At 41.2% G+C, this 21,862-nt stretch overlaps 1 protein-coding gene across 2 annotated transcripts in view; it reads right to left on the bottom strand.

The window, feature by feature from the left end:
* TUBGCP3 (tubulin gamma complex component 3) overlaps positions 1-21,862 on the bottom strand; it is a 112,608-nt gene that overhangs the window by 61,901 nt on the left and 28,845 nt on the right. The window contains exons 8-9 of one of the 2 annotated variants that reach the window (XM_005307599.4): positions 10,741-10,866; positions 6,706-6,774 (exon numbers count right to left, since the gene is read on the bottom strand). In XM_005307599.4, the coding sequence (XP_005307656.1) occupies positions 6,706-6,774; positions 10,741-10,866 (195 nt within the window). The remainder of the gene's footprint in view (positions 1-6,705; positions 6,775-10,740; positions 10,867-21,862) is intronic. The other variant, XM_042861428.2, reaches the window with a different exon arrangement.

Genomic DNA, 21,862 nt, shown 5'->3' with positions numbered 1-21,862 from the left:
AAACTGTTCAGAGGATGATAGATGAACCAAGAAAGCAAGAATCCTGTATACAGACTGAAGTTTCAGTCTAGGCAAAGTCTGAGTATAAAGAATATGACTCTGCAAATCCTGAACCACTACAGTGCCAGTTAAGGAGCCAGACTTCCTTTGAAATCAGTGCTAGGAAATCTTCACAAGATCGGTGCCAATATTCTGTTCTTCCCCTGCTTTTTACATTGGGGATCATCCTCAGTAGACAGAGTATCAAGAGCTGGTGACAGTACTTTGTCCAGGATCTGCACCAGATTGTCTAGGTGATGAATATAAGGACAATAGACAGAGGCGAGCGATGCCTATAAAGCAGCCTACCATAGAGGAGTGACATAGGTACATGACACTATGTGATCATGGAGTCAGTCCTTGCAGTGATTTGAAGACAGTGTGGAACCTAGCAAGCAGTACAAAAGCACTGGCAGAGGTCAAATCAAGGACTGCACCCATAAATTCTGTAAGAGACAGAAAGTTGATTTGTGTTTGTTCAGTTTTAGGCCCAGAATGTTGGAGACTCAGGATTTGGTGGACAACGACCTGCACATGATGTTTGGACCAGCCCTGAACCATCACTCATCCAGATAAGGATATAGATCTGTCTCTTTTGGGCAGGCAAGTTGCCACTATCACATACATTTGGTAAATATCCTTCGGTCTGTTGTCAGCTCTGAGAGTAAGATGGTTAATTGGTAATGGTAGTCTCCTACACTGGCCATGAGGAACCTCCTGTGGCCAGGATGGATCGCCTCTTAGAAATGAGTGTCCTGCAAGTTGAAGGCAGTAGAATATTCTCTTGGATCTAGGAAAGGGATGATCATAGCTAAGGACACCATGCAGAACTTCATCTTCTTGATGTATTTGCTGAGGTTCTAAATGTCTAACATGGTCTGAGACCACCTCTATCTTTGGGTATCAGAAGGTAATGGGAATAAAATTCCCTGCTCTGATGACACAAGAGCATGCCCTCTATGGTTCCAAAGAATATAGAGCAGCGGTCTCAAAGTCCCAGCTCACGTGCCATCTGTGGCCCAAGAACCTCCCCACTGCGGCCCGCGGAAACTTTTAAAAAAATTCTTTCATCCGGGTGGCTGCTGGATGAGGAAGGGGAGTGGGCAGGAGAAATGCAGCCACGCCACCAGCTCTGTCTGCTGCAGGCACTGCCCCCCCCCCCACACACACACACAGCTCCCATTGGCTGGGGAAGAGGGACAGAGGATACCATTACTAGTCACCGGGCAGAGTCAGCATCATTAGTTGTCGGGCAGAGTCAGCCAGGGCAGCATGAGGCCAAGGGAGTGAGAGAAAAGGGTGGGAAACAGGCTGGGAGGTGGTGTGACTCATGAGGCTCCAATGACAGCGCAACGGGACATGCTGCCTCTGTTCCCCCTCCCCAAGCGCTGACTCTGTGGCCAACGGGAGCTCCGGAGGATGATGCCTGCACGGAGGCAATGTGTCTGGTGCCTGCAGATAAGATAAGGTGAAGATAAGAAGAAAGGAAAGATGTTCCTTCTAGCTGTTGGCACTGCAAGTCTATGTAATGAAATGGGGCCCTTTATTTACTTTTTTACCCACTGTCCCATGTAATGTTGGTAGGTTGCGTAGGAGAGGGCCATCTCAGCAGGAGCACCAAGAGGCACTGAACCTGATGGGAGCATAATCCCAGACACACAGGGAGCGTTAGAACCACCTCCTGCATCTGACCAATGGGCAGACCATGACTATGCCTCCTCCTCAGCCACTTTTGTGCCCAATGAGGCCCAGCCCAGCAAGGTCCTGCTGTCAGCAGAGCATGGAGTGTGGGAAAGTGGACCAAACACAACTATCTGATGCACACACCTTGCTGCAATCCTGAAGGTTTGAACTGCTCAGTCACTGAGGCCAAACATCAACAAACTGACAGAACTGAAGCATTGCCAGGTGTCTGGCAAACACTAAAAACTCTCTGGGAGGTGAAGAATTGTAGAAAGTTGTATGACTGTATTTTTTATTTCTAATAAATTCGAAATAAACACAATATAAATGTTTTCTTTTCTGAACACCATCTTCAGTGACATTATTGGCCCACTAGGAGGATTTGAGGACTGGCACTGGCTTTAAGGTAAATTGAGTTTGAGACCCCTGATATAGAGCCTGCACTTCTTGTCTTAGCACAGACTAGTGATCCCTGAAGGAGGGAATTTCCATCCAGATTCCATTGTTCTTAGCACCCAGCTCTTTGAGGCGATGAATTACCAAGCACAGAAAATGGGACAACCTGTCCCAGAAAGGTGGGGAAGGATCAGTGAGATCCATACTGGATAGTACACAGTCCTCAACCGAAAAGTCAAAATGACAGCTTGGAGACCTTTGATTGCTGAGATGAAGAGAAAGGCAAGGGCTTCTTTCTTTGTGATCTTGGCCTCCTCTTGGATTGATCAGGCTGCTGGAAAGGGTAGTATTGCTGTCTGAGCTGGTACTGCAGATCACATTTAGTCCTCTGTCATGGGTGTCTAGAGGTCCAAGAACTACAGCACCACTAGAGTCTATTAGAGTGTGCAAAGCCTCATCTGTCTTGGATGAGAACAAGGGACAACCCTTGAAAGGTGGGGTCCTCAATGGTTTGTTGCACCTCTACAGGAATCTGAAGGCCTGTAACCATGCTGTTCTGTGCATGGCCTAGCCTAATCCAGGTAAAAGCTAAAGCTCTTCTAACATTTAGAATATGAAACTTTTCTTTGCTTTTACTCAAATGAGGCTTTCAAAAGAAAGCCAGTAAATAAACTGTTTGGTTAATGTGAAAACTGGAAACCACACAAGTGAGGAACTCTGGGTGAGGCTGAAGGCAAATCTCGTCTCTAACAACGATTGTATACGGAGGTTCTGATACTAAGGCTTGCAATTCCTCTACTCTTGACTGAGGCAATAGCAACCAAGAAAGGCACCTTCATAGAAAGGTAGAACAGAGGTCACCACTGGCTCAAAGGGGGGGACCCATTAACTTTGCTAGAATTAAATTTAAGTTCCACAGGGGGACCCGGCAGTGTACCTGTGGATATCATTTGCCCAAACCCTTCAGAAACCTGACAGACATAGCGTTTGAAAAAAGCGAGCAGTTATCCACAGGAGGGTGGAAAGCTGAGATAGTTCCCTCATAGTCCACCTGGCAGCTAACAACTAACCCTTGCGGTTTCAGGAATAAGAGAGTTCAATTTATGGTGAATTGATCAAGTCAGGGAAATGCCTTTCTGTGTGGACCAAATGGAGAAGCTTTTCCATTTAGCAAGATAAATAGTCTTCATTGAAGGCTCTTTACTATTTAGAAGAGCTTTCTGAACTCCCTTAGAGCAACCTTCTTCCAAAAGTGTCAGCCACGAAGCATCCATGCTGTCAAGTGGAGGGCCTGCAAGTTGGGTTGAAGAAGGCACATGTGGTCTTGGGAGATTACAGCCACATCTTGTAGGAACGACACTGGAAATCTGACTGATAGGGCTAGTAGAGTCAAGAACCAATATTGATGGGACCATGCTGGGGCTATAAGTATAAGGTGAGCACAATCTTATTTGACTTTGGACAAGACAAGACTTTGGGCAGAAGCAGAATTGGAGGGAAGGCATATAGCAGACCCTTAGACCAGGGTAGGAGGATAGCATCTGCCAACGAACCTGGGTTGTGATCTGCTCAGGAATGACTACTATTTTTAGGCTCTTGTTGCATACAAGTCCACCTGGGGAATTCCCCAAATATGGAAAATGGACACATCTGAACAGAGAGACCACTAATGGTGACCTTCGAATGACCTGCTTAGTAATCTGCTGACAATGCAGAAACTCCAAAGCAGAATCACTTTTTGGCATAACTTCATCAACTGGGACCCCCTCATTTGTTTACATAGAACACAACTGCTGTGTTCTGTGAGCACCAACAAATTCTACCCTTTGATATGTGAAAGGAACACCACGCAAGCTAAATGGATGGGCCCAAAGCTCTCAAATATTTATATGAAGCTGTAGATCATGAATAGACCAAAGACCTTGTGTCCAAAAGGGACCTAAGTGTATTCCCCAACCTAGATCAGATGCATCTGAGACATATGGTGAGTGTCTGATGTGCGGGAACAAAGGAAACTCCCATGCAAACATTCACGGATTCTATCCGCCAGTGCAGGGAGGACAAGATCTGAGTAGGTATTTGAACCACCATGTCCACATGAGGACAGGCCTGTAAATACACCTACGCTAGTCAGCCTTGTAGCTCCCTAAAGTGCAACCTGACACGCTGCACCATGTAATTGCATGCCGCCATATGCCCTAGAAGCTTGAGGCAGTTTCATACTGTAGTAACAGGATGTGCCTTTAGATCTAGAGCAATATCCTGCATTGTTTGGCATCTCAGCCCTGGCAGGAAAGATTTAGCCTTTATAGAGGTCCGGGTAGATGTCTCCATATCGATTAGGAGCCCCAGCATGTCCAAAGTGGACTGTATAGTGGCCAGGGCAATACCTGCGACCTGGACTGGCCTCTTACTAGCCAGTTATCTATGCAGGGGAATATGTGGATGGCTGTCTTTTGCAGGAATGTCGCTATCACAGCTATGCACTTTGTGAACACAAGGAGCTACTGACAGACCAAAGGACAGCACTGTGAATTGGTAGTGGGATCTATTAATCACGAACCTGAGGAATTTTCAGTGGCTCTGGTGAATAGCCATGTGAAAATAGGAGCCTTTTAAGTCGAGAGCAGCATACCAGTCACTGGAATATAGGGAAGGGATAATGGAAGCTAGAGTGACCATCCAGAATTTTATTTTCTTTAGGAATTTGTTTAGCTGTCTTAGATCTAAAATAGACCTGAGATCCCCAACCTGAGTGTTTGATGTGCGGGAACAAAGGAAACTCCCATGCAAACATTCACAGATTCTATCCATCTATTTGCTTTTAGGATTAGGAAATTTAGGGACTAAAATCCAATCCCCTAAACAACAAGGGACCTTCCTGTATGGCCCCCGCAGGAGGAGAATGAGAAATTGGACCTCCTGAAGTAGCACATTTTTGTGAGAGTGGTCCCTAAAGAGGGACAGAGAAAGGGGATAGGAAAGGAGGTAAAGAAAGAAATTGAAAGGTGTATCCCATTTCCACCACGCTTAGGACCCACTGATCCATGGTGATGAGGGCCCAAGTACTCAGGAAGTGGGACAGATGTTGGCAAATACTGGGGTGGAGAAAGATGGTACGCTGAGGAATGATAGATTGCTTTTGACCCCCTGCGTCAAAATGTTTGTTAAAAGGACCCAGTTTGCCTAGATGAACTGGTAGCTGCAGAAGAGGAGGAAAGAGAAGGATGCCTGTAACTTTTGCCATTATTTCTGAACATATCTTGTGTATGAGGCATGAAAGGCAGAGATCTGGACTTTGAAGGACCAGTACCGAATTATTCTTATGTTTCAGACGTCAGGACCAGGGATTTCCCTACAGCCCCCTGAACTCCCCACGTCCCTCTAGTGGTCAACTAGGCACCGTTGCTAATTTAGTCATTTTCCAACCCCTCTGGTAAATTCGAACACCGCCTCTAATTTCAATTCCTGGGGAAAACACTGGTCAGGACTGTTCAGAAGCCCTAGACTTCGAAGACAATGGACCTAGTGATGGGTATCTGCTCTGCTGGTAATGCTAGAGAAGCACTTTGAGAGGGGTTACTGAGGCGCTTCCCTTCGACAACCAAGGGCATTCCAAAGCTAGTCTCAGGGCTGCCTTCACCAGGATGCAGTGGAGACGCCCCTCCCTCAGTTTTTGTTTTAAAACCATGGTAAATGGAGCACCTGTCTCTAACATGACCCTTCTCCAAGCACTTCAGATAGCACAACTTACGGAAAGTGATGGGCACAGGTTTTCAGCAGCCCATGCAAGGCTTGATCCTCGGGGACCTTGGTATAGGGTCATCCCAGTATTGGGTGGGGCCCAGAGGCCCTGCTAAGCAAATGTTAGCCTGAAAGCTAAAATAATCCAAATAAAACACTAAAAAAAATAATAAAAAGTTAGAAATGCATTTTTTTTTTTTTTTGCTTAAAAGAATATCGCTAGGTAAAGAGATCACTAGGAACACTGACACTCTGACCACAAACTTCTTTGTGAGAAAGAAGTGAGGGTGGGGTGACTCCACCCTTTCTACCCTTGCTTTCCAACACAAGGAGCTTGGCAATGGGCAGGGCCACCTCTACAGGTACCACTAAGGAAAACTCTCTTGCACCAGTGCAAAGAGGCATGCACACACCTACACTGCAATGGACATATGCAAGCACTAAAAGAAGAAATGTGCACAGATGTAATTCATGAAATCAAAATGGCTGAGAATTTAAAAACTGGATGGTAATAGACAGCAAAACTGAGTGATGATTCAACCAGGTGATACTCTGAACACAAGAGTCCTCAACCATGCTTGTAGCTGTTTCCATTACTTCATACGGTCTCTATAGACATTCCAGGCTTCAGAGTGACACACCTGGTATCTTACTTCATGGCTGCCAGATGCCCACATAGTTAGACCCTTCACCAACCAGATTCCTGCTTTTATAATGCTCATATTGTATCAATTAGCTAAATAAACACTGTCTAACCAAAAGTCACAATTGTCTAGAAAATTATTTAGTGATTTGTAAACACGAAAGGGTGAACTCAAGAACCAATCAGAAGTATTAATTTACCTGGGAGTGTAAAACAGAGAGAAGCCTGTAGTATTCTTTGAGTTCCTGGTGTAAGGCAGCACAAAAACTCTGAGAGGGGTGAAAAAAAAATCAAATAAATGCTATTTCCATTTTCACTTTTATCGATCATTTTAAAACATTGATATTAAGATTGCGTCTTTTTTCAAAACCCAAACCTAACTAAAATGTCTTCAAGAAAGCCAAATGAAGTATCATCCGGAAAGATGATATGAATGCACCAGCTGCTGCCTGTCTCTTCAGCATGCAGCTAACAGGTATATACATTCTTGTTCCCTGACTGACAAAGTTTCTGCTGGCTGCCAACTTAATTCTACTGATAGGGTATTGATGTCAGAATTTAGATTAAAGTAATTGGGTTCTCAAATGGTTAAAAAAAAAAATATGAGCAGTAATTGAGGCCTCTAGGCAAGACCGCAATATAAATGTTAAATAATAAAAACGTAGAGTTAAAAGACTAGTATCTAATATAAAGAAGAGGTCTGTATACATCATGGGCAAGCCAGTACATTCCTCTGTGGTGCTTTGAAAAGAATTAATATTCCCTCTTTAGGTACTGCTTGTACATTTTGGCATTGGAACATGCGATAACCACTCGCCATTCCTCACCGGACACTGAAGAAAGGAAGACCAATAATAATGAAAAGTTTAAACGGTCTGAAAGGTGCACTCCATGATGGTATGGTCCAATTTACAAAGGCCTGACCCAAAGCTCAAAGAAGTCAATAGAATAATGGTTTTCAAACTGGGAAACGCGAGCGCTCATCAGGGGGTATGCAAGAAAAATCCTATAGTGGCGGACAACGCATTTTATTTAGTAAGACTTGGCAATCTAATCAAAGGTATATTATGTCCGTATCTCAGATGGGGGTCCACAGTAGACTACATTATGTGGAAAGGGCCTACAAATTTTGAAAACCACTGCAACTGAAAGACTTTCATTGACTTAAATGAGCTTTGAGCAGTTGCAAATACAGCACTCCATCAGAAACAAACGCATCACAGACCATTTGGTCATCTTCTTCCAAGGCAGCCTATATTGCTAGAGTATAACCAAAAAAATAACTGAACTACAGTTTTGATTAAATATTTTTCTAAAGGCAGTTGAAAACATTTTGCCAGAAATAATTTTATTATTTGGGTGGAAACTGATCTAGGAGAGGATATGAAATATCATTCTCCATTATTACTATTTATTAATTCTATTAACCTGGCACAGTAGGCTAAAAAAACTAATTTAATTTTCAAAAATTGATTACCATTTTTGAACTGTGACAGAAATGTGTGTTGCTTTTTAATCTATTTCAAGTAACAAATGATTGCTAAAGTGTTAAAGTAGTTTAGCTATTTCATAATCAAAGTAAATCAGCAATTTTGATATCTGCCTTCACAAATTTTACTGAAAACAGTCCATGTCAGTATATTTACATAAAGAGGTCTGCTACATCATATACAGCTAAGTGAAATTTTTTTACTCCCTACCCCTAAAACCAAGTGAAGCAAATCCAAAGTAAAAAACTGGAGCTAACAGTACTCTGTAAAAGTAAACCAACTATTTGCTACCTTAGAGGTAGCCCATTGAATTATTACTACTGACAGAAGGAAGAGAAATCCCAATTTTCCTTCCATAAATTTAAGTCCCTTATCAAAAGAATCATCTTTTTTCCAGATTAAGAAAAAAAGTGACCAGTATTGACATTTCATCCTATCCTTTAAAGTAAGTGAAAGTGTTCCTCTCTTCAATTTGATTTTATGAGCAAGAAAGAGAAATGCAAGAAAAAGAATAAATTTATCCTATTCCAGAGAGGGGTCAAGAGTTATGTACAGATTGCTGAAGAATAAAAACTCCACGACATGTAAACCTACTTTCCATTTCTTCTCACTTGTTTCTTCAGCACAATTTAGTAAACTACCAAAGCAGTGCCCATTAAACTGAAGGGCAAAGTAGGATCTATAGTAAGATAACATTCAAAGGCACTAGTTAAATGTTATTTCTCCACATTCATTATGTCAAACATTTCTAACTTCAGCATTCAAAGCATTTACAGTCATACTGGACATCAGATCATCAGTAAAATAAATGAACTTTAATAGTTCAAATTTGCACTCAGGGCCAATTGCAATTACTTGGTAAAATAAGGTTTGGGATACAAAGTATGCAATGAAAACTGGATATTATCCTAGAAGTCTGACATGGCTTACAACATGGTTTCAAGGGGAAAGTAGAACTTGTGCTCAAGAGAGGGAATTTAAAATGCTTAGCACCTCAACCCTACTTTGATATTTTCTTTGAGAATGTGTGAACATGTAAGGTAATTATATTTCACTGCTGATTATCCTGGAAAAGTAGCTACAATTAAGTAGTGTAGGTGGAAAAATAAAAGGTCAATGCGCAGTATATCTGACACATATTGCTAATAACTGACAGGCTAGTTTCTGACCCTCATATGTCAATCAAAAAGCTGGGTTAACAGTAACATATACAGGTGGTTTAGGCTTAAAATAAATGTGTAATTTTCTGCGTGTGCTCTAAATAAGGATGAGATTTTCTGAGACAGCAAATTAAAGAAGCTTTCAACTGCACAGTATATTTGCAATAATAAGTTCTTAATGCTGAGCATGCAGCATCTGAAATTGTCAAATGAAGTGTTCAAGAATGATAAAACATGATCTTTTGCCTAGTTACTGACAGTTTAAGTAAGTTATACAGCTTTATCTTCATACACTGGTGCCACAGAAGTCATACAAATGCCAGTCTCAGACACAAATCATGAATGGAAAGTTATACAGATACACTTGATGGCCTACACAGCATTCTACACAGGCCCTGAAATTTGTACTTGATGTCAGAGATATAAAACATTTAATTTACTGAGGAATTTACAGTCTCCTGTTTTGTGAAATGAAAGACTAAAACCAGAGACAGTGAAAATAAGCATAAGCAGGAAACTACTCTAGGAAAGAGGTTAGGAAACCTCACCTAGAAATTGAGTTTTCACACACACACACACACACACACACACACACACCCCTGCCAAATAAAACATGGATGTCAGTATTAGCCTTTAGAAAATAATTCTTAATATTTTATTATATATTATTTAGAATGAAAAAAGGACAGTCAGAAGGGGACAGAATAAAAACCAATAGAAAAGTAGAAAGCACCATAGTGTCTCTACTGACCTCAAGAAAAATTAGACTGAAGGGAGGAGCACTTCACTTTCTTTGCAGATTAGGTAGGATGTTATGGCTAGAGGCAGGGACAACAACATTTCTGACGACTCAGAAGGAATAATATCCAGTTTTACAGAGGGAGCAAGTGAGAGGAAACGGGAATGCCTTAGCGGTAAATGTGGTTTTAGGTTTTACAGCAGCTGTGAAGTTACTGCAGACTATAAATCATGATGATGGAACCTATAAAAACAAAAATTGACATTCTTTTGATGTTGCATTCAAAAGAAATGGCAGCAGATAACTGGCGATTTGCATTTAGCCTCAGTAGTGCAGTATTTTATTTAATATCAATGAACGTCATCTAAAAGCTAGTCAAGAGTGTTCCCTTACACATTTTTCAGGGGAGAACGACAAAGTAAAGCAGAATCTCTCTTCTAACAATGCAAATGGGCACACTTTAATTAGCTCAGAGATGCCACTATGCCATTCCTGGATTTTTAATTTTTTTTTAAATATAAAAGTAAACTTAAAAAAATTTAAGTCAAGTCTATGGAGGAGGCACTCCCAACTAAGGATAGAAGGGCAAGACTGCTCCATAGGACTAGCAAGAATGAACCCTATTATGATTCAGCTGAGAGCTCCTTTACCCTACATCCAGACTTTGGCTCATAGCCAACAATGACAGTCCACACAGGAGTAAATCAAATGATATGGAAGGACATTAAGTTATGAATTCTCCAGAGTCTCCCCACCATTCCTGTATTGTATTTCTAGATCCAGCAATTCCTAAAGGAAATGAAACAAAAAAGTTTTGTAACCTAGCCATCTTTGTATCCAGCGTACCTGACCTACAAGCCCAAAGGCACGATCCAAGCTCCTCTGGTCTGTGTATCTTCTTATTTTATTGTGTAGCCATCCTAACTCTGCGAGTCTGCTTGTGGTATCTCTGAGCGATTTGGAGAGGCTGACCTACAAAGTTAGCAAAAACAACAAAAGCTCATTAAGTCTGGATTAAAAGAACAAAAACAAACCCTCCCTATTTCCCCAAGAATCTCTTTGCTCACCATAGAGCAAACTCATTCAGTGAATGTCATTCATCCCATACCCTGAAGAAGGGATTCTGCGGGGGTGGGAAGGAAATGCAATCACGTAATTAAAGACTATCATAATGTACACATACAAGGTGGCCGCATTAAGGGTGAACAAGCAATGTTAATTTTGGCCTAACTTCTGAATGCTTGACTTTGCAACCTCAATGTTTTTTTTAACATAGGTTTAAATGAAATTTCCTACTTTTTAAAAAATGCAAACCAGAAAAAAAAAAAAAAAAAACATCCAGAAATTCCATCATAGAGAATCCCAGGTAAGTGAGCAGCAGAGTTGGAACCTTCAGATCCACAAACCTCTAGTACTTTGAATTAACTGAAGTTAAGCAGTACACTATTATCCTCTCTGTGGACCAGCCACTAGAAGCAGATAAGACACACACTTTGCATTTACTAGACAGCAGAGACTCAGGAATCAAGAGCTCAATTCCAAGTCCCGGATAGGGAGTGTGTTCTTAGTGATTACAGACCCTTCTACTCTGGTCTTATAGCATATACCTCCCTAGCTTGTCCCTTTCTGTCTGGCCCAGTCTTCTTCTATTTATCACTATCCTCTTTCACCCCCTCACTAACCTGCCTCTGTCCCATCCAGGTACTCACTCTTCTGTATTTGTCAGGCTGCTTCCTCCTCCACATTGTCTGGGTACCAACAGGGGGAGCAAAGAGCACAGGAGAGATGGCCTTGTTCTCAGTTTTGCTGCTCTGTGCCACAGCAGGTGGGAGGAGCAACTGCTGGAAAAGTCCTGGTCAGTCCTGGGTTGGAACATGCTCAGTGCAGACAAAAATCTTTGGAGAATTTAGCTGCCAAATGCTAACAAGTCTCATATTTGCAAATGGCCATTTTCAGAGGCTTATAGCTCAGGCAGATCTGGTGCATTCTCATGGAAACAGCAAAAGGCATCTGACTTTAGAGCCCCTGCCCTGCGAAATTTCAAGACCCTGCTTCTAAGCGGAGAAGTGCTACAGCTGCTCCGTGAAATTGTGGTAAGACTAACATTGACAAAACACAGTATTTTCCCTCTTTGCTCTCATAAATGGCTGAATAGTTTTTGTAGAAAAAAAGTAAAATAAAAAAAAAAAATTGGCCTGAGACAAAAACCCAGCATGGAAAATTTCAGCCCAAACAGCTGTAGTTTGGCAAAGTTACAGGTAACTGAGAGCAGGGTTTTATACTGCCAATTGTTTACAATAAGTGGAGCTGGCAGCTTCACCCATAACCTTTAGCACAATAGATGACAAGAGCAACATATTTAGAATTCCACAAGCAAGAGCACTTGGTGAGGAGTGACCCTCAACAGCTTAGTGAGATTACAGCCACGCCAACTAAGTCAAGTGTGGGACTCCACAAGCTCACTAACTGCTGAATGTAACCAACAAGCTTAACAATATTAATATGGATATTTGACCTCAGTCTATATATATTCTAGAGTTCCGAAAGTGTGTTTTTACTCTGAAAAATTACCATGTATAACAGGCACTTTCTTACTAAATAAATCTGCTCCTGTGTATTCGGAGGCATAGCTGCGCCCCTCATGGGCAAATGTAGTTGTGTTGAATGTGCATTACCAATCAAAAAGCTGTCAAAACTTACAAGAATGGAATCCAATTCCCTTGCTTTCTCGTGCATTAAAACTGCTTACTAATTTTATCACTAAGGGCAAACGCCAAAGACATTGGGGCTGCACAGATGTATCTGAAGGCACAATTCACCATGCAGAACTTTTATTACTGGCAATGATGCATATGAAGGGAAGAACCCAGTTTCACACCCAGAACAGTTTGGAAATTCTAGAAAGAAGGGATTGGGGAAGTTTTCAGGCTCTGTATTCTGCAAAAGGTAAAAGGAAAGCTTTGTAAAAGCAAGCTGCTGAGAGAGATTTACCTGGATATGAAAAATCTCCCCAATTATTGTTTGGATAGCTAATCATCTCATGAAAGGGCAGTTTATGAATTCCACATGTGCAGACCCCCCCCCCTCCAACCAAAAGAACAAAAGCCCAACATACACACAAAACTGGGCCTGATTTTCATTTATGTTATGTATCTGAAGAAGTGAGGTTCTTACCCACGATAGCTTATGCTCCCAGTACTTCTGTTAGTCTCAAAGGTGCCACAGGACCCTCTGTTGATTTATGTTATGGCCACTCTATACTGCTTTGGCAGCATGAAGTGGCCTGAAAGTAATTTTCACCCTCTATAAGGCTATACTACATTGCCAGAGCAGCAAAGAGTGCATGAGAATCAAACCTATTATCCTTCATTTGAATAAACACTTAAAGGCAGTTGAAAGACTGTCACTGTACTCATGCTATAGGCAGCATCCACCAGCTAAAAAGTGTAGAGGGGGTTAAGGAAAGCATTTACACCCACCCAACGGTCCACTGCTCCCCCTCCCCCACCTCTTCTCTGGCTCCTTGCCCTTACAATACAAGCATACTCTAGTCTCCTTGCAGCCTCAAAAATGTTGATCCTTCATCTCTCTGGCCTCTCCAAGTTTGGCTCCATCTTCAGTCTTCATTTCTAAACTCATTAGATGCACCATTTAAAACCACTGTCTTGTGGTCCTCTCCTCCAGCTCCACCACAGAACACCCCCAACCCATATCTGGCTTCCAGTCTGCTTCACTGAAACTGCTGTCACCAGACCCTTAGGGCCACTATTCCATCCTATTTCTCCTTGACCTTTCTGCTGCTTTTAATACAGTTGTACTCCCCTTTCATGGCATCTTGTCCTCAACAACTCTGACCGCTCTTGGTTCCCCTCTTACTTCTTTGGAGATTCAGTGTATTTTAAATGGGTAATTCTACTATATTCCTGCTTTCCTAAAGTTCAGTTTATGGCCCCTCCTCCTCCTCTTTTACTTAGATGAGCTCATCAGATCACGTAGATTCAACTACTCTCTTTATAATGGCAACTTACAGACTAGCCTTCCCACTCCTGATCTTTCACACATCTCAGCCTGTCTAGAGGCTGTTTGGATAGACCACCAGTAACAGGATCAAAAATTAACTCTTTAGACCCATACCTGCTCCAGCTCTATCTTCTAACACTGCTGACAATACCACTATACCCAACTCCCCAGCACATGAATCTTATTCCCATCTCTCGAGCCTCGCCATCATGGCCATATCCATATCTTGCTATATCTCCCATAAGACTTAAGATTTTTTTTCCCCTTGCTATACACACAGCTAGAAATCTTGTCGAGGCCCTCATTTCCTTAGGTGAGCAGCAGACACCACCAATTTGGTCGACTTAATGTACCCTCTCTACACATGCACGTCATACATCATTTGAAAGCTTATTATGTCTACTTTAAGATGAGGTATGATGTGGAGCTGTCAAGCAGTGCTGTTACCATAAAAATAGGGATAAAAAACGACATCAACACTTTCAAATGACCATGTTAAAATTATGTGCATTCATTTCTGTTAGTTTAATGACTATTTATAATTTGGAGAGACCAAATTAGATTTTTTTTTTTAACCTCAAAGCATCACAACATCATACATATTAAATTTGCACAAGTATCATTAAAATATAATAGCACTAGTGACATTTCTAGTCAACATCATCATCATCTTGGTAATCATTAAGATCTCTGCCAAGACTACAAGGATTATCAGTCTTCATTGCCATGGCATGAACACAGTTCTGTACAGGGAAGACTGTTCTGACTACAGACATAGTTGATTGTGCAGCAACCTCCACTGGTACAAGCCCGAATAAGTTTTGTAGAAGCTCAGGTGCCATTGGGCCCTTGAAGAACAGAAGAAGTAGTTCATCATCCACATTTTTCTATCTGTGTCGCACTGGTGATCCAATGTCTGGCGAGAAGACATCTGAATTTTTGTTTGCAAAGATGCCTCTTTTGACATGCTCTTCAAAACTGTCTCACATGGTGGGAGTTTGGCCAGTGACCTGTCCTTTTTGATAGCTACATTGAGACACAAGCAATTCAAGTTTCTGTCCTTTTCTTTCTTGGCCTGGTCATACAACACTGCTACCAACTTCCTTGCTGCAGAAATTGTGCCTTGTCAATCATTCACTCCCAGTTTAGCAAGTATCTTGCACAAGACAGGAGTGAGTGTGTCACAAATTGCATGCACAGGTATAAAGCCATGCTTGTTAGTTGTGCTGGCAATGGTGCCTGAAAGTAGTGAACAGCAAGGACCAAAATATCTGTATCAGGTGACCTAATTACTATGGTTCCTTTCACACCATGAGAAGAAAAAAAAAAGCCAATTGGCACATGCAGCAGGCAGAAGCACACTGGTGTCTGCTTTTTCTTGAGCAATGTACAAGCTCTGGGCTTAAACATTTCTACTGGTGATGGACTTTGTTGCTTCACCATTAGAAAAGCCTCCGGCAAGAAGGAGTGTTTGTGCTGGGTGTGCTCCTACACTCAGGTGCATTTTGAACGATAAATTCAGAGGAATGTTACAAGTGGACTGCTAACTGGACACCACATTTAGAAACTTTCTATGGAGGTACAGGGCTTCCAGCCATCACCTGGTATTTCTTGCATCCAACTTTAGATTTTGTCTAGCACTGTTTGTCTTTCTGCAGTTCACAGATACTGTTCTCATATCTGTCAAAGACTTAGATTACAGAATTAGTTTTGTCAATCCTTTTAGGACCTGCCTCAAGTACTCAGCAGCCAATACATCGATTGTGTGGAATTGGTCTCCAGACATCATTTGTATGATAGCCGTGGCATCGGATGTACACACGGGTTTCTTTGTTGAATGCTCTTAGCTCATACAACCCTTTCAGCTTGAGCTTCCAGCTGATGCCTTAATTCAGCTTTGTCAGCTCTTCTCATTCATCAGCGTGGAAGAGGAACATAGGAACAGGTCCTAATAGATGAACAACAGTTGCCATTGAAACATCATCCCTGCTTCTTGATAAGGAAAGGGCTCTTCAGAAAACAAGTTTCTGGACTGATGGCTGCTGGGACTGTCCATCACTTACCAGACTTAAATTTGGTTGTCTTGACCATGTTCTGTTGCCAGATTTCTTGACTGGGCTGAAGTAACTACGTGTCCCATCGAATCAAGTGCACATCTCACTAATCTGTTTGTTCTTCATCAACATCTGCTATTTTCAGTAGAGACTCTTGTACATTTGATGTTACATGCAGCCTAGTGGATATGTTGATAAGCATCTTTGGATGTGATTCATGGTTACATGACTTTGCCATATTGTTGGTGATGTGATTGGTAAGAGCTGTAACATGCTCTTCATCCCTCCTCAGTGTAGAGACAAAGACTTGTTTGGGGACTGTGTCTTCACTATTTCTTGTTATGTCACTTCTTTCTCTCTTAGCTTTTGCATATCCACTCAGGACATGTCTTGCGAGGGTCCACCTGACAAAGGCTGTCTTCCTTCCTGTCAGTCCTACAATACTACTTCTGCCCTTTGAGTCTTTGATGACAGTTTTCTGTTCCCATATCACTCCAAATTCCATTAAAAGAATGAGGAGTCTGATGCACAGCAAATTCCCCAGGTTCAAAGGCACTGTGTACTTGAAGGAGATTTAACCCATCAAAAATGTAGACTGGTTTCCACCTGGCATACTTGGGCCTGTTAGCAGTAAAGAAGTTGCTGAAATCTGTCCAGACTGGAATCACCTGAGCATGAACAATGTCAACATCATTTGGCATTGGTAGGACATCATGAGGTAGCAGTCATAAAAGACAATAGAACAGATCTCAAACAGCAGTCATTTGTAGGTGACAAGAGTTTATTTTCCTCAAGTACTTTTTCCCATGGTGAATCGGTTCTGGACATGTTCTATGTTTTTCAAATGCTGCACACTACACAAAGAGACTCATTGCCTGGAGAGAGTAAGTGACTTCTCTCTCCCCAACACTTCAGTGATATTTCTTGTGATGCTGGACTATCTGCAGCCTGTTGTTGAAATACCACTCTAGCCTTTCATTGGAAAGTATTATTTCCATCAATGGCCTCTACGTTGTTGTCTATATTATCTCCTTCATGGATGAGATTTTGAATTTGTTAAATACTATGCACTCCACAACTAAGAGGCACCATCTCTGAATGTCTTCAGAACTGCTGGCTGAATTATATGCCTCAACCAACCAACAAGACACTCCTGTTCCAATTGGGGCATAAAAGCAGACGACCTCTGATAACTACAATGACCTGGCTTTGGATAATATACTGAGGCTTTCATTTTGGCTATTTCAGACACAAGGGTTGAAGTGGCATTATACTAAGCTACCTGTTCATTTAAAAGCTGTTCATCAGGCTCACATGCCAGAAGAACATCTACAAACGATCTCAATGACTTAAGTTCCTGTTTCAGATTAACTAGCAGCTTGACTAAAGTCAGATAGCGTTATTGAGCTGGACAGAATAATGATAAACTTGCCTTGTCCACTCTATTCATGGCATGAAGTTTCAGAAGTTGAGTTTTTCTTGCCTGTAATTTGCTACTGAAATAGCTTGCAGTATTTACATCTAAGGGAAGTAGGGATTTATATCTTTGTAGCAGCTTGGAAAGGAGAAAAGCCTTCTTGTTGTGCATAAGATCATTGTCTCTCTCTTCAATCAGCTGGTAAAATGAAATGTCACAAGGTGATTATTGTTGCACTATAACTACATGGCTTTGCTTTAAAATTCATTTTACTCAAGTAGGAACAAAGGCATGTTGAGTGATAAACTGCATCCTTAGCTCTCATGTCTTGCATAGATATTCCATGAAACGTCATCTCTTCTTTGAAGTGATGCCTCCCTTAGTTTGGCTGCTCTCTCAAATATTTCTATTTTATGATGTTTCTTGTCCATATTGTGTGCTTTGCCTCAGGCCAACAATGCAACAGGAGCAAATGCTGGAAGGCATGCTTGCTCTGGTGGCTACAGAAACAGGTGAATATGATACTCTCTGATCGGATTTAGAATCTGTTTTCTTTCCTGGGTCCAGTACAACTCTGACATGTACCAAATTCTACTTACTTATGTATTTCTGAAAGCAAACCCTGTGAAGAAGTATAGGTAGCACATCATCTAAACTTGAAAACTTATCCAGTAGCCTCCAATACAATTAATCTCTCCTGGCTTCTGCTACCGCACCAAGAATTCTGTCCAGCACTGATGGATTTTGACAATTTTACATTCTTTTGATTTTCTTGACAAATAACATTTTTCAAAGTTTGTGGCGAGTCTTTTTCTATTTGATGTAAGCTTTAAGAGCCTTGTATCCACCATATCTTCATATACTGTAACATCCCTGTAGAGGTAAAATTCCCAAAGGATATTGTGAGCATTACCACCACCACCACTTCTCATTTTGTACAAGTATACAGATATATGCTAAATTAGATATAAACTAGATCTGTTAGTATCAAAATTGCCATTTTTGTTTGAGCACTTTGACCGAAGTCCAATATGAAGTTGTGTATTGCCATCTCTAAATTAATACTGATCTGTGCATAAGTGACACCAGATTAAAAACCTAGTTTTCAGAATATTTCAAAGGCTAGTACTGCATGCACAGGCAATGACAAATTAAAGCCTTCCGTCAGGCAGGCTAGATGCTACATTGTATGTACAAAGGTTTACAAATGTAGAAGCATTACATTAGGAATTCATGTCCACTTAGATGAATTCCTAATGTAATGCTTCTCCATTATTTAGTACAAACTATGGGAAACTGATCTGGTCAGCAAATTTCAGCTGAAACTATTATACAAAACTATTATAATCACTTGGTAGATACTTTGACAATTAAGAATGTGATGTGAAAACATTTCATTTTAGCATATTGCAAAATAAAATACTTGTCCATGCAAAACTAATAAAAATCTTTTAATACATTGTCATTGGATAGCTTTAACCAATAAATACCACCTTAAGGTGTTGAAATTAACTTAAACAGTAAAAACTGTAGTCCATCATATTCCAGTACTGTGCAAAAAATGACACTCATTTTGGCTACTGTTGTTTCACCCTGCTTACAGGCTTACAGCACCACTTGACTGCTCCACATCGTACCTCATCTAAACGTACATAATAAAAAAAAATAGTAATAATAATAATAATAATAATCTTTTAAATTACACTGCTCTACAGCCAAAATGCTTCTGAAATAAATGTAGTCAAACTTTACTAATTCTGGGTCACTGAGAACGAAAATGATGCATAAAATTATTGATTGGCTCTAGTTTTCAAGATACGCTATTGGGTCAGTATATACGACTCTTGACTTGGGAATGGTGGAGGATAAGTGAGTTATAAAGGGAAGGGATTTCAATTTAAACCAGAAATGACTAAAATACATCTTTGACTGGATCTATGAATAAATCTATGACTGGGTTTGGACAGTACTTGCTTTTTAGGCAAAACAATGAATGAAGCAATCTGAAGCTGGTATTGTGTCATACATGATATGAATTGCATCATGTTATTCTTAGAAGTCATGGATGATGCAATCATAACAAAGCTTACATCACTCTGCTGAACAAATTGCCCTAGATCAGCTCTAGAAATCATACAGTGTCGTGCTCTCTTATTTGTCAGTGTTTGATTTTGCAAAGGGACACATTTCTGTTTAGCCAAAGTGAGCAGAGATGCCTCGTACTTGTGTGAACAGTGCAGATAACTTCTGCTATGTTTGTGGTGAAGTGACTTTTGCATCACAAAAGCGCAGTATAATCACTATGGTTAAGAAAGCCTATCACCTTTCTTTTGGCTGCATAATTGGAGATCAGGACAAGAGGTGGGCCCCACACATATGCTGCAACACTTGTGCAACAAATCTTCACGAGTGGTTGAACAGGAAAAGGAAATCTATGCCTTTTGCAGTGCCAATGATTTGGAGAGAGACAACAGATCATACCAGCAATTGTTACTTCTGCATGGTGCCTCCAGTTGGGAAAGGTGTGTCAAAGAAGAAAGAGTGGATTGTGCATTATCCAAACATTCCATCAGCTAAACGCCCAGTACCCCACGGAGAAGGGCTGCCGGTTCCTGATGCACCAGAATCATTCTCACTTGAGTCAGACGAGGAAGAGGATGAGGATGAAACTTCTGGTCCTGAACCATCAATGTCACAGGACCCACATTTTCTCTCATCCCCCTCCTCTGAACCACACCTCATAACACAAGGTGAACTGAATGACCTTGTCAGGGATTTGGAACTACCCAAGAGTAAGGCAGAGCTGTTGGGCTCCAGACTACAGCAGTGGAATCTCCCGGCAGGTGATGTTAGGGTTTCCATGTTCCGTGACTGTCAAAAGGATCTTGTCCCATTCTTCATGGAAGGTGATCTTGTAGCCTGCAACAACAACATCGATGGGGTGATGGCAACCCTCAACATTGTTCACGATCCAGATGAGTGGAGACTGTTCATTGATTCATCGAAGACGAGTCTTAAAGCTGTTTTACTGCATAATGGCAATGTTTTGCCATCAATTCCAGTTGGTCACACAGTCCATATGAAGGAAACTTATGACAACATGAAACAACTTTTGAGGTGCATAAACTATGACCAACATCATTGGAAGCTTTGTGGCGATTTGAAGGTTGTTGCTTGGTCTGCAGACTGGACACACAAAGTACTGCTGTTTTCTCTGCGAATGGGATAGTCGTGCAAGAGATTCCCACTACATCAAGAAAGATTGGCCACTCTGACAGTCATTGGAGCCTGGGAGGAAAAGTGTTCAGCATCCACCACTTGTTGATTCAAGGAAGATTTTGTTACCACCCTTACACATCAAGCTGGGTCTGATGAAGAACTTGGTCAAGGCCATTGACAAAACATAAGCAGCTTTCAAGTACCTCCGTGGACAATTTCCAAGGTTAAGTGAAGCTAAGATAAAGGAAGGTGTCTTTGTTGGTCCTCAGATTCGTGAACTTCTTCGAGATGATGCATTTGACCATGCACTGCGTGGCAAGGAAAAGACGCCATGGAAAGCATTCCAGTTAGCGGCAATAAATTTTCTCGGAAACAACAAGGCAGACAACTACAGGTTGTTGGTGGAAAACCGCCTCAAGGCATACAAAAGCCTTGGTTGCAACACGTCACTAAAGATACATTTTTTGCACTCTCATCTAGATTTTTTTCCACCGAACTGCAGAGCAGTGAGCGACGAACATGGCGAGCGATTTGACCAGGACATTGCAACAATGGAGAAACGCTATCAGGGCAAATGGAGCCCATCAATGCTTGCAGACTATTGCTGGACAGTGACAAGAGATGCTCCATTTAATGAATACAAGAGACAAGCCAAGAAGTGCCGAGTAGACACTGAATAGGGCTAAACTATGTACATAATAGTTTTTTTGCCTTTTGTTTCATAATAAATGTTATTTATATAACCCTTTTGCTGATTTTTAAAGTGTTACATAAACAGGACAGGTGAAATATCATGTAAAGCAACCATAAACACATGAAAAGACCTAGGTTTACAATTTATGATTAAAACTCTACTATCTACACAATATACATAGACATAAAATGTAAAAACTTAAATATCTTAGAAACAGTAGCCAGTTGTTTTAATTGTCATATTTGAATTCAGCACATCAAAATACATAATAAATAGCACATTTTATCTCTGAAGCAGACTACTTCTCAAAAATTGTAGACCAGTGTTATATATGATGTGGGTGTGTGTAGGGTTGATAAATTAAATTCCAAAATATGTCCCTTTCTGGAGAATTGCCACATGCTTGTGCACGTTCCTTGTTTATTATTAACATGTATCTCTCATAATCCCCTTCAAATTCCTCCATTAGCTCTGTGACACAGAGACCCATTGGTACCAACGGGCAAAGGATGCACTGTTCTTTACAAGCAACTGTCTCAGACCAGACAAACTCACTACACCTAA

This window comes from Chrysemys picta, chromosome 1 (genome assembly GCF_011386835.1).
Source record: "Chrysemys picta bellii isolate R12L10 chromosome 1, ASM1138683v2, whole genome shotgun sequence".
NCBI lineage: Eukaryota > Metazoa > Chordata > Testudines > Emydidae > Chrysemys > Chrysemys picta.
Note: the sequence above shows the minus strand (reverse complement) of the source record. Positions and strands in the feature narration are given on the sequence as shown.